This window comes from Ambystoma mexicanum, chromosome 3p (assembly GCF_040938575.1).
Source record: "Ambystoma mexicanum isolate Mex_15411 chromosome 3p, UKY_AmexF1_1, whole genome shotgun sequence".
Lineage (NCBI taxonomy): Eukaryota > Metazoa > Chordata > Amphibia > Caudata > Ambystomatidae > Ambystoma > Ambystoma mexicanum.
In genome coordinates, this window is record NC_090925.1 from 917,676,647 (window position 1) to 917,690,845 (window position 14,199).

Below are 14,199 nucleotides of genomic sequence, written 5' to 3' on the forward strand. Positions count from 1 at the left end.
ATCTGCTGGCCACTCGGTCACTGCTAGAGCATAACTTCCACTGTATCCTCATCGTGTTGGTTATCCTCTGCATCAAATCGTGTTGCTTCTCTTACAGCAGTTCCTGGCATGTTGTGCTGGTGTCAGTATTAGCTGAGGTCTGGGAAGTAGCCTGTGCTGGTCTTTTTCTTGCAGCTTAAATATGGAAACGTAAATGTACTCTGTGCAACCAACCAATAAGTGGATGTATTGTTTGCTGCAGCTATAGGTTAAGTGCAACTTTCATTCGCAAAATGTTGATGGCTGAACGTTGTGGTCTTACTGCTCTGCTCCCAATGAGGGTGGTAGGTTCCTGGCAATTAGGAAGAACCAAGGATTGTCCTACCAGCACCAGGAGAGAATTGGCAGAGCGCAATTTTTCGCCTTGTAGATTCTGATTCAGATTCAAGACACAACTTTAGTAACAAGAAGAAATGGTGGTCCTCTGTGATGACAGGGAAGGAATAATTATTTGTGAGCAGTAGGAAGTAGGCATATTCAACATCAACTTGGTCAACCAAGATAGACATTGATTGTCATTCATTTTGGAAGAATGAACTGTGATATTTCCTTCTATTCAACACTGGCTATGAAAATGACGATCATAATGTTGTGTACATTTCATTTTTCAGCTCAGTTATGGGTCTGGACTCGCTCTTCTAAGTGACAAGCATCAGTTTCCGTCTTTTATGAGAACCAACCCCAGTGCGGAAAGAATGCCCTATGTCATGGCGCAGTTGGTCATCCAGTTTGGCTGGACATGGGTAGGAATTCTGGCATCTGACAGCGACTACGGCATTCAAGGTAGTCAGACGCTAAGGGAAGAACTTGCAAAACATGGCGTCTGTGTGGCCTTCTCTGTAACACTGGGGGAGAAGATTAGTGAGAGGAAAATGGCCTCAACACTTGAAGTGATCAAGAAGTCCACAGTGACTGGGATTGTTCTGTATCTGTACTATGCTGAGGCCAGCGAACTCATGGACACTCTGGCAGCGCAGGGCGTTGAAGGCAAAGTGTGGATCGTGAGCCATAGTCTGCAAGGCACTGTTCTCTTTTTCAAAGAGAATCTGCAGCGACTGCTCAACGGTTCCCTGGGTATCACTATCCATAAGCAAGAGAGCCAAGCCTTCCGGAACTTTCTCTACAAACCTCAGCCACTATCAAATACTGCAGACATTTACAGGACTGCCTTCTGGGAGCATGTCTTTGAATGTCGCTGGGTGGCCAACAGGAGCCATCAAAACATCACAGAAAAAAGAAATAAAATTGAGAACAGGATTTGCACAGGATTAGAAGTTCTGGAATCTCTTCCGAGCTCAATCTATAATGTGGAAAACTTCCGCTATTCCTATTATGCGTATGCAGCTGTGTATGTTTTGGTGCATGCGCTGGACAATATGCTGTCTTGTAACTTCAAGATTGGGAAATGTCTTAAACCTGAGGATTTTCAGCCATGGCAGGTAAGTTCCATAACCTTTACTTCATTCATCAGTTAATGGGCTATGATTGTAGAAATATCTCAATAATGGAAAACAATGTTGCCACCAGGGACGTCATTTAGGGATCGCCCGGGGTCGCAGCTGCGACCCTGTGATCTCCCTTGCTACCCCTAAAAAAAATATTAAAAAAAAATCTTTTTAAATTCCAGGTTCCCTGGCTGTGGCCAGCAGCATGTGGCTCTTTGTTCCTGGAGTGGTTGGTTTTCTGGTAGCTATAGCCAGTAAGATAGCTCAGTGGGTTGAGCACTTGCTGCTGCAATGTGTGTCTGATGTGCAGGTTGCCGGTTCGACTCCTGGCAAGGTCACTTCCTGTGATGTCATCAGATGTCATGTCACATCTGCTACCCCTGGCATGACGTCCCTGGTTGCCACATGGGTATATATCTCTATTTAGATTTGTTAACTTCTTGTCTTTGATAGACGTTGGCATTCTAAGTTGGTCAATAATTGTTGACCAACTCAGAATACAGACATTGTCAAGGGCTGTGCTTAAGCTTACAAGGCGTTTATTGCATGTCAGAGCTGCCAGAAGCACAGAAACTGCTCTCCTGAACATCCGTGAAGACCTGCTCTCCAACCTTGATTCTAACACCCCTTGCGTCCTCATCCTGCTTGATCTCTCTTCTGCCTTTGACACTGTCAACCATGCCATCCTGCTCAACCGTCTCCGTGATAACCTGGGTATCACTGGTCAGGCACTGGCATGGCTGACTTCTTTCCTGTCTGGCCGACCCTCCCAGGTCCAACTTGGGTCCTTCCTCTCCGCTGTCTTTGTCTCTACCTGTGGTGTCCCCCAGGGGTCTTACCTCTCTCCCTGGCTGTTCAACCAATACCTGGCACTCCTTGCACAGCCATCACTGCTCTCTGCCCCAACTTTCAGTGCTATGCGGATGACACCCAGCTCATTTTCAGGCTACCCTCGGCCTCCTCCTCTCCTTCCCTCATCGCTGACTGTCAGTCTGCTATCCAGGAGTGGTGTGCCTCCAATGACCTCTGCCTTAATGCCGGTAAGACTGAGATTCTCCTCTCTTGGTCCTTTTCCTGCTCCCACCTGCAAGGCTAAAAACCTTGGGGTCATCTTCAATTCCACACTCTCCTTCTCTCCTCGCATCTCTAATGTCTCTGAGAAGTCATACTACCAGCTGCACCTCCTCAGAGGTATTCTCCCCTTCCTCTCCTTCCCCCAGAAGCTCACTATCTCCAGAGCCCTGGTTCTCCCTAGGCTGGACTATTGCAACATCCTCCTTCTAAATCTGCCTGCTTATACTCTCCGCCCTCTGCAACTGATCCAAAACAGGACTGCGAGACTTGTCCTTAGCCTCAAGCCCAGGGATCATATCTCTCCAGGACTGAAATCTCTCCATTGGCTCCCAGTAGCTGCGAGGATTAAGTTCAAAATCCTCTGCGTAGTCCACAAAGGCTACTGGGGCCTGGGGCCTCAATACCTTCAACTCTCTCTTCCTAAATATCTTCCTTCACAAGCTCTTCGCTCATCCGCCTCCAACTCCCTCAGGGTCAGTCGCTTCTCCAAGCAACAAGTTGGTGGTAGATCTCTTTCTTCGGCTGGTGCCTCCCTCTGGAACAGCCTCCCTGCCTCCCTTAAACTTGAGGAGAACCATCTCTGGTTCTGGAAGCACCTCAAAACCTTTCTCTTTGCTTCTGTTTTTTTCTCCTCCGCTGACCTCCTGGCTGTATCCGGAACTGCACTGGCTACCTGGACACCCTCTGATCTCGGGCCAGGTCCCTCCCCAGCCAGCATCACACACCTGCACTGCCCACCTGGCAAGCCACGCACTTGGGGACTGTTCTCTGTATCCCTACAGCTCCTGACCGTGACACCTGTCTGCACTTACACATGCACTTGCCACTTGCCGGCCGTTACTTACTATTGTTATTATCTATTCACATGTACTGCACTCTCCCTGTCCCCTTCCTACGCACTTGCGTGATCTGAATGACACCTGGCCCAGTAGGATCGCTGTCCGTCTTCTCTTTGTTCCCCTCCCTTGCCTCGCCGCGCCTTGAAACACTTGTGTATAGCCACGTTATAAATGTCATTTCATATCATATAACATTTCTCTGCTGAGTAGCATTTGAGAGAAAGTTTAGGTCTCAGATTTAACACTGCAATATAGGACATACAGGGCCAGTACAGACCGGAGCCTGGCCCCATGTCTGGCATCAGCCCTTTCAGACCCCTATTGCCAGGTGCAGCCCCCCAGAGGCTGCGTCTAGGCTGCTTATAGTTTAATTTTTTTTTTCCATCAGAGATGGACGCTGCACTTATTGCACATGCCCATTCACCAGTGGAATAAAAACAAAACACAAAGATGGCCGCCACAATGGCAAAGAAAAGAGGGAGTCGTCGAGACGTTGCAGGACCTGGACTGGAGAAGTCAAGGAGGCACATCTGGTTGGGGCATGGGAAAAAGAGTAGGCAGCTGTCAGAAGGCTGGGGAAAAGGGCAGAGAGGTGAGGAAGTCTGGAAAAAATGGCACACTCCAAGGGAGGTGTGGGTGCTCGAGTGGCCAGTGCACCAAATAAACTTTCAATAACATGTATTTGAATTACATCCATAAAACAATCAATCGCAATCAAATTTCAACAAAAAATAAACATACACGTATCATTACTTAAGTATAGTGCATTGACAGGATTTCAGACATAATGACAACAAATACGGGCCATATCGGAAGTAACGACCCTCCGAACCAACTTAGTAGGCCTGAGTGCAGAGAGCGTTGCCCTAACCAACCAGTCTGATCCACCAATCTTGTCATTATTGCTATTAGTACCCCAACAAAGCATCTGGGGTATTTCCGGGGTGCTTTCTTTGGGAGAAAACAAATATGAAAAAATAAAGATGCCCCCAGGAAAGTGGGCTCTCAGGGTCCCGGCAGGAGGAGCAGAGGCGACAGGGAGAAGGAGGAAGCGGTGGCTGCAGCAGCTAGCAGATAATGAGGTTGGTATCGTTTTTGTCTAAAAATGCGGCAGGAGAGGGGAGAGTAGAGACAGGTGGCATGTGAAGGGTAGGCCCAAGCAGATGTCAGCTTGCTCAGAATGCAGGATTATACTCGGAGGCCCACACTCTGAACATTGGGATAGGCTGTGATGCTACCCCCCCAGCTTCACCTCAATGAGGAGGCCCACAAAGGCTGAAACACATGTCTGGGATTGCTGTTGGTACTCTTGTTCAGAGGAGAATTGCCTAGCATTTCACTTCCAAAGTGGGTATTACCCGACTGATACGCAAATGGAATTTCTCCTTGTGAAATATACAGTGAGCAAGAATGTGGTTGTAGACCCTCCCGAAAGCAAACCTACCCAGAGAACAGATTCCTTGACTGTGTTCCCGATAGAGGGGCCCTCAGACCTTTTTGCATAAATGTTTAAGGACTTGGGGTTTCACCCTAAGTTACCCAGGGTTATCTAGAAATTGACCCCTTGCTCACTGTACTTAGAGAAACACAGCTTCACCTCACTGAGGAGGACCAGCACAACTGATACACATATATAAGGGGGCCATCCCTCACTTCCTCATCTAAGAAGCACCAATCCCCCCTATTCCGGGCAACCCTCCTACCCAGGCTCGTATGCATACAATATATAACCCTACTTTCTAGGATCTAACTTATACTAATGGTGACGGCCTAGACATCTGCCTTATCTGTCTATACTTCCTAAAATGGCTCTACACTATCGATGGATTAGTTACCTAAACAGGATATTGGACTGTGCCTTTCAGACACAGTGCCCAATTCAGTCTCCCTTCTATAACACCCACACTCTCCTCTCCCTCTCACTTCCTGATGGTCTCCTCATGCGTGTTAATACCAGCTCCATCTGCCCCCTCTTCGACTCCCTATGTCACCCACTGTTCTGCTGATGTCTCTCACTTTTCTCCATGTGGGGACGCCTTGCTGCAGGAATGGTAGCCTGCACTGTAAAGTGTTCATCTTCATGTTAGGGGGCAGTCGCGCGTTCCCTTAAGGTAAGCATAGCCAGTATGAGCATCTTTCACTCTGTTTGATGTCCATGGTCGTCTGTGGGTGGCCGTCCTGCCCTCCTTGGGCATTCTGAGGCTGATGTACAGTGTTTCTGTTGCTTCCCCTCACACAGTGCTGTTTACATAACACATAGGTTTGCTTATGGGAAAACCGGGTCTCTGTCTCTCTCTCTCTCTGTCTCCATCGGCAGAGAAAACTCTGCCAGCGTGTTGTTTCATAGGCATGGGGTGATGCAAATCGGCACTGCACATGAACAAACTGACACATGGGAGGGGACAGCAATTGGGGCCTTCTCAACTGCCACCGCCCCCGACTAGGGGTAGCAATGGCTCTGGATGTCTCCTTGGTAGGCCTCCAACCCAAGGCTGAGAACAGTTCTGATTCCCTCTTGAGAAGGTCAGGGTGCTTACCTTGTTGCAGGAGTTATGATTACTCTAATCCAAGCAAGAAGATATTAGACAACATGACCTCCTTCCTCTTCACTGTGGTCCAGCAGGTCATGCCTGTAGAAGTCTTCATACAGCATTGCTCTCTCTGAACTCATACAGATCACTAACTGAAACATTAAAATCACTAGGATTCTTCCCATTCTCTCCCCATTAGTTGTACAATCTCTTTTTGAGACCCCATATTCCTTTGGTTTAGATTGAAAGCAGTTATAGACTTTTGATAAAACATTTAAAAGCCTTTGTTTAACCTCCGCTTGAACAGTTAGATTTTGTTTGTATTAGTCCCATTTACCTCTATTTTATTTATGTATTAATTTATTTATCTATATATTTATTATAGAATAGGATGTTAGTTCAAACAACAATGTCTTACAAAGTAGGCAGTAACAAAGAGCAGAGTCATTCCTAAGTTTACATGATTTTACCTAAGAGGATTGTTGTATTGATTGACGTATACCGTGCGGTGAAAAGGTAAGGATAGAAACATAAACCAGGGATACAGACTGGAGGACATTCCAATATTTTTAACATTGACAACCTGAGGACAGTTTTTTCATAGTTACAACTTGCATAAAATAGTCTCAGGTCAGAATTCAGTCGAGGTGGTTTGGGTGGTTAGTTGGAAGGGGCAGCGTGCAGTGAGTCAGGGGCCCCTTCCATTGTTAGCAGGTTTTGAAGAGTTCCACTTAACAGACAACTTTGATGGCTGAGGGGGAGAGAATTCCATTGGAATGCATGCAGTAGAGAAAGGGAGTAGGAGGTGGCACGAGGCGGGGGACTAATAAAGATTCAAGAACAGAAGAGTTTGAGAGACAGAGTAGAGCGAGATGAAGTCAGTGAGGTCATGGGGGGCAAGACTGTGAATGGATTCATGGATAAGTAGTAGGAATTTAAAGAGAGAGCGAGTTTGCATGTAGAGCCATCCAGCCTGGCAATGGCAGGTAGAGGTAGGTAAGTCATGGTAGGTTGAAAATGGTGTGGATCAAAAAGTTGAGGATGTTATTGAGAGGATGAAAAGTGTAGAGGAGTAGACACAGAAGTAGGCTAGTACACCAGTCCAGTGGGCTGGGACAAGGGTAGAGATAAGATGAGCGATGTGTGAAGTGTGGTTGATTGTTCTAATGTTTAAACGGTTGGGTCCAGTGGCCACCATGAACTGATAGAGTGTCATGTCTCTACCAACGGGAACCCCAAGGTTTCAAGCCATGGGTGATGAGTTCAGGGTGATGAGAGAGGGGTGAGGAGGCTAGGGTTACATTAGGGACAGGAGATACCACAGGACTCCTCATTCATATTAGCTGAGTCCCAAATGGAATTCACATGGAGAATTCCTTCAAATTACCCACCTAACATTCTTCCTGCCTTCATGCACACTGTACACTAACATTCTACATCTCATCATGATGGCCAGCCAAACAGGCAGATCAGGACATAACACTGGGTATCCATAGACCGAAGGGAAGAAGAGTCTTAGCCCTGTAAGGCCTGTTCACGATTGGGTTACTACCCTTAGATATCATTTGGGCCTAGAAAAAGGACACACACTAGGTTATATTGAAAAAATATATATTATTGCATGTGAATGTGTTTTAACTACTGCATTTTCCTACATACCTTTTCCATTGATGTAGTCTGTACTGTGAGGGGAAGTTTAAGAATTCTAGGGCAGCGAGACAAATGAGAGCAGGAACAGGGTGTGCTCCACTGCGGCTGTGACCTCGGGTGCCCACAAGGGCTCTATAGTATAGAGATAAAGACCCAGGATGATAAGGTACCTTGTCTCTGGCTCCCAGGCATGCATGGAGTCATGCATGCACATTGGTGACACTTTCTCTGTCCCGATACCTGTCAATCTCTGTCCTGGCCAGGTCACGTTTTCTACTCTTTCAAGTGGTTCTCGAAAGACTAACTGCCATATCATATCATATCACATACTGCTAAGAGCCAGTACCAGACTTCTCAGACCCCCGGAATGGAAAATTGATCCCAAAAGGGAGCACCCTTTGGAGATCAAAAAGTGCAAGTACCACAATGCACCTGGGCCCAACTGATTTAGCCTCTTTCTAAATGTGCCTGCTTCTACTCTCCGCCCTCTGCAACTCATCCAGAACAGGACTGCGAGAATTGTCCTTGGCCTCAAGCCCTTGGATCGTATCTCTTCAGCCCTGAAATCTCTTTGTTGGCTCCCAGTGGCAGCAAGGATTAAATTCAAGGCCCTCTGCATTGTCCACAAGTCTTTTTGGGGCCTGGGTCCAAAATACCTTCAACTCTCCCTTCGTAAACACCTTCCCACTCCAGCTCTTTCCTCCTCCACCTCCAACTCCCTCAGGGTCAGTCGCTTCACCTAGCAACGAGTTGGGGGTAGATCGCTTTCCTTGGCTGGGGACTCACTATGGAATAGCATCCCTCCCACTCTGAAATGTGAGGCAGGGAGGCTGTTCCAGAGGGAGGCCTCAGCAGAAGAAAGAGATCTACCACCAACTCGTTGCTTGGAGAAGCGGCTAACCCTGAGGGAGTTAGAGGCGGATGAGCAAAGTGCTTGAGAAAGAAGATATTTAGGAAGAGCGAGTTGAAGGTATTGAGGCCCCAGGCTCCTGTAGGCCTTATGGACAATGCAGAGCACTTTGAACTTAATCCTCACCGCCACTAGGAGCTAGTGCAGAGATTTCAGTCCTGCAGAGATACGATCCCTGGGTTTGAGGCCAAGGATAAGTCTTGCAGTCCTGTTTTGGATGAGTTGTATAGGGCGGATAGTGGAGGCAGGTAGATTTAGAAAGAGGCTGTTGTTGTAGTAGTCCAGCCTAGAGAGAACCAGGGCTCTGGAGACAGTGAGCTTCTGGGGGAAGGAGAGGAAAGGAAGAATACCTCTGAGGAGGTGCAGCTGGTATTGTGACTTCTTAGAGACGTCAGAGATATGAGACGAGAAGGAAAGGCTGGAGTCAAAGATGAACCCAAGGTTTTTAGTTAGCCTCACAGGTGGGATCAGGAAGAGGGCCAAGAGAGGCCGGCCAGAGAGTGACAGGAAAGGGGGGAGCAGGTGTGCCAATGGGGAGAATCTCGGTCTTACTGGCATTAAGACAGAGATCATTGGCGGCACACCAAACCTGGACAGCGGTCAGTCCGAAATAAGAGAAGGAGGAGAGGTGGCAGAAAAGAGCCTGAAAATGAATTGAGTGTCATCCGCATAGCACTGAAAGTTGGGGCAGAGAGCGGCAATGCGGTGGGCAAGAAGTGCCAGGTATTGGTTGAACAACCAGGGAGAGAGGTTAGACACCTGGGGAACACCACAGGTAGAGATAACGATAGAGGAGAGGAAGGACCCAAGTTGGATCTGGGAGGGTCGATCGGAGAGGAAGGAGATCAGCCAAGCCAGGGCCTGACCGGTGATGCCCAGGTTATCACGGAGACGGTTGAGCAGGATGGCATGGTTGACCATGTCAAAGGCATAATAGAGATCAGGTGTTACGAACAATCATAGTGTTCTTGGCAGATGGTCATTCTGGCGCCCTTGGCGGCGTATCTCGAATATACAAACTCCCCAATCCAAGATGGCCGGGGTTTTACCGGTGGACAGTGCAGTGTTTCGGGAGACCGCAGACCAAGCTCCTCCCATTCATCACAGGAACGTATTTCCGGTCCCGGATCCAGCACAGCATCGCGTTGCTACTGTACACAGAAGTCACGCTTCGTGAGTATCGCTTCTAGATTTCTCGGACGCCGAATATCAAGAGGACTTTATCTCACTGCCTTTATTCTTTACTCCCTTCCGTTAGGAACTCTCACATCCACCCCCGGAACTCCTGAGCCAGCCCTTTCGTAGCTCAACACGACACGGAAACCTCCGGGACCCTTCCAATTTAAGTAGGCAGCATTCCTCATCAGTCTTCCATAATATATTCCCTCCACTAGCGCTTGTTTACCCTCTCCTCTGTTTTCTCTGCACAGCTCAACCCACATCTTGCACGCACACGGACCACACCTCCCGACTGCCACTGCGGTTGGAAACAAAGTCCTGGCCCTCAGATACTAGTTCCAGCACCCAGTCGGGATTACGGTACGGGAAGGAAGGTAGACTTCCGTCATCACAATACTCTCTCTCTTTGAAACTGCATTCGTTTACCAACGTGTCTGTTTTCACATAGATATTTACCTTCGTCCTGCACGTGGGATCCAATCTCTCCGCATCTCCGTACAGTCTCACTCCAAGGGTAGGTTCCACTTGCTTGAACCTACTTTCCTTTCTCACTTACCTTTCTATTTCGTATAACCTCTCCCCTCTCATTTTCAGCCAACACAGACAGCTGAGGGAAGGAGACGTTGAATTCAACACAAAGGAATAAAACGCCAAACCTACTCTACGAAGATACACATCTGTATCCTGTCCCGTCCAGCTTCTCCTCCGTTGGACTCCACCAGCGAGGGTTTTCTCCCCCTTGAGGGTTTCCCTGGCGTCTTCACTCTGTGCCGATTGATCAGCGCCGAGAGAGGGTGTCAGGTGGATCACTCCCTTCCTCCGAATACCCTCCGAAGACCAGGTAGGAGACGCCTTGTTCATATACTCGTGTGATTTTGGGAAGGTGATTGTCGGCGCATCCCTCATATTGAGGGACGCCATTTATATAGGCTGTTTCCCCATTAACAGCCATAACATCAGGTAAGATGAGGACACAGGGGGTGTTGGAATCAAGGTTGGAGAGCAGGTCTTCACAGATGTTCAGGAAAGCAGTTTCCGTTCTTCTGGCAGCTCTGAAGCCAGACTGATGGTCATGGAGCCAACCTACAGATTCAGAGTGAAGAATAAGCTGAGAGATGGCCAGCTTTTCCAGGAGTTTGCCTAGGAAAGGAGTGATGCAGATTTTGATGATAATTAGCTGGGCAGGAGGGGTAGGCAGAGGGTATCTTAAGAAGAGGGTGCACAAGGAAGTTCTTCAGGGGAGAGGGGAAGACTTCAGTGGTGAAGGAGTGGTTACAGAAATCAGCCAGAGCAGGGGCCAGGGTGTCAATGTGGTTCTTGATGGTTTTGGAGGAACGGGAGGAACCTGTTTTGACGAGACTTTCATAGATCGGACTTGTCTAGAAACCTTGTCTGAGGAGAACAGGAGAAAGGCAAAGAAGGAGGGAGGAGAGGTGGCCGAAGTAGGCCCAGAGGAATAGCAGGGAGTAGAGGGAGGATGGGGAGAGGAAGAGAGAGAAGGCAGGATGTCCTGTCATAAAACACCACCCAGAACAGAGGAACGAAGTGGTTGCCATAATGGAAATGGACTGTCCTTCCTCATTCAGGAGCTAGTGGGTGTCCCAGCACCTACCCCACAAACACCAGACTTGTTACAGGGGAAGGGTGAAGCAGCTGCGGCTGAGCTTGAAACAGCAAGGAGCTGCCCAGTACCACGGGAGACTCGGGAACACTCCCTAAATTCTATTTTGACCATGACTTACTTGATGCGGGAAGGAAGCCGAGAACAAACTACCACAGTGACTGCATGGCAGGCTGGAGGAAAATGGAGACTAGAAAGAGGGTGGTGCTAACATTCCTGGTCGAAAAGGGAAGGATTTGAGGGTACAGAAGAAAGAGATTGACCCATGTTAGCAGCTGGCTCAAGGACCCAATGGGAGCTTAGAAAATATTCCCGACAGGAAGCGGAGGGCTGTACAAAATGCCAGCAGAGTCAGTTGGCAGTGGAGGAAGTACAGGTGAAGCATAAGGAGAAGAAGAACCAAGAGACTAGTGATGAGTCTGCAGCAGAGGGATGACACATGACCTCCCACGCTCAGAATTGTTTTTGCAAAACAAAGATCTTGCATGTGAGCAATGTTTAGTCATATTTAATATCCAACACAGAACTAACATAATTGTGCTACTCAACCTCTCATCCTCATTCATGTCTCATGCCTACTTCTTTCACTCTAGTATGTTGAATCCATTCAAATAATAGAGATACATTCAGAAATACCAAGCTAGAAAATGAAGAGATGCAGGCCCAAGAATGCTCAGTTGCATAATCCGTTTTCATCAAATCTAGTCTATAAGGTACACATTCAAAAAGTAGTACCCTTGTTTCCTTAGGGCCTTATTTCTGTAAGCATATCTAATAGTATCAATTTTACATATTTATATATGGTCTAGCGGTTTCAACAGGTAGACCGTTTAGATTTTGTTTAAGACGTTGCCTTCATCATGGCAAGTAATAGCAAGCATTAACCGGTATTTACTGAATACTGGTTCTGAGCACAACTTTCAAAAGTATCAATTAAACTGCATATCAGTGGAGAGTCAGCAAGATAAAGGTCATCCTAGCCATCATAGACCATTGTTTAATGTCTACTGTTTCTGTGTGAATTATAGATAACCAGAGGAATTCACAGTTGAAATGATTCAGTGTATGTACTAAAAGTGAAAAGGTAAAAAATAAAAAAACACTGCATGAGAGAATACAGTGATCAGCCACTGCGCATTTCTGGGTGTAACAGGAAACTTAGTTTTACTCTTATAGAAAATGTGGAGTATATGCAAATGAGGCATCTTACCAGTTCCTGCCTCGAATCCACCTACGGGAGAATAAGCCATTCAAGATAAGAGTAGGTGCCTATTATTCTCCATATATACAAATCCAAAAATATCAGATAGCAGCTTCTGTAGTAAGGCTTGTATGAAATGGAGCCTAAATGCTTTATGGTGCAAGACATGTTTGATAAGTATAGGGTCATATTTTACAAATACTGTAGTTAAACACATTTCGGGCTTAACATCGCCACATGTGCGAAATTCTAAAAGCTGCCGGAGAAAATTGATCTTTCTGACTTACTTCCCACTGTTGTAAGACAAGAGGTATCTACAGTATGATAAAAACACTGTAGACACCAACGAAGTACGTCACATAAGAAAATATTCTCTGACTAACATCTGTAGATTCTGTGACAAAGAGAAAGAGACCATTCGTCACTTACTACTGTCCTGCCCAAGTTTGATGGAGATACGGCTTGCCTACACAAAATACCTTCTCCAGCATTCTTCAATAACTGACCAAGAGACATGGTGGAAAAGGATGATTAGCGGCGATCACACATCATGGCAACTAGCGACATTTAAGATCCTTCAAATCCTAGTAGAAAAACTTGACTTGAAACTAAACAGAAATATTTAAGACCTTTTCCTTTTGCTTGGACTGCCTTCTCCCCTGTTCCCTTTTGTTTGTTTGTTTGTTTGTTTAATTTATTTGTAGAGCGCTCCAGACCCGTGGGTAGAAGGGCGCTTTAAGGATACGGTTACAGTCATGAAATATGCATTAACATTTACAGGGTACATCAATTTACAAAGAAGGATTTACATAATACGACAATTTACATATAATACAGGTGTGGTTGGAGATGAGGGTAAAAGCTACTCTTTGTTCAGTAGCCAGCCAATAACCAGTTTCTTAAAGATCGGGAAGGACTCAGTGGTTTTAATTTTGAGTGGTAAGGTGTTCCAAAGTTGGGAGGCTAGCACAATGAAGCTAGCGCCTCCTGCTCTTTTCCTTCTCTCATACCACAACAACAATACCCAGAACCTTTAGAAGCGTAAGATTCAAACTAAAGAGACCAAACATGATTAAGGAAACAAAAACTAAAGATGTTGTAAAAAAAATCAAATTTTGGATTAAAACGCAACAATAAAAAAAAATATGATGAAAACAGAATTAGGGTAACATCTTGTGGTTAACCCAGATTAATAACATTTATTCATACAAAAGGGCTAAGCATTAAGCAGCCAGATGATCTTTTTATCTTTCCTCACTCTTAGTCATAGTAGTTTTGTCAACCACAAGCCTCTCCAAATGGGACACTGAAATTATGTTGCCCCATCAAGAAGGCACTCCAGTAAGTTGAGCATATTTGCTCCTTATATAAAGGCAGACAGTAATGGCCTAAGTGTAACTCTCATTCAAAGATGGCGTGCATCAGTCCTATCAACAACCGAAATGGAAAAAAAGACTCAAAAAAACAGTCCAATTAAAAATGGTTGAGCATGGTAAGCAGTGATCACAATTAAAAACTAAATGCAGACATATAGCCTGCCTGACATGCTCATATGTTGTCCCGGCTTTTTATTTCAATTGTAAACACTGCCTACCATGCAAGCCTGGTAAGCATTGTTCACAATAAAAAATAAACTCTGTCTGACATGCAAGTATGTCGGACAGTCTTTATTTGTAATTGTCAACGCTGCCTGCCATGGTCTCATGGCAG

At 46.3% G+C, this 14,199-nt stretch overlaps 1 protein-coding gene across 1 annotated transcript in view; it reads left to right on the forward strand.

The window, feature by feature from the left end:
• LOC138580006 (extracellular calcium-sensing receptor-like) overlaps positions 1-14,199 on the forward strand; it is a 114,175-nt gene that overhangs the window by 19,585 nt on the left and 80,391 nt on the right. Inside the window, exon 3 of the mRNA XM_069650236.1 lies at positions 651-1,478. Coding sequence (XP_069506337.1) covers positions 651-1,478 — 828 coding nt within the window. The remainder of the gene's footprint in view (positions 1-650; positions 1,479-14,199) is intronic.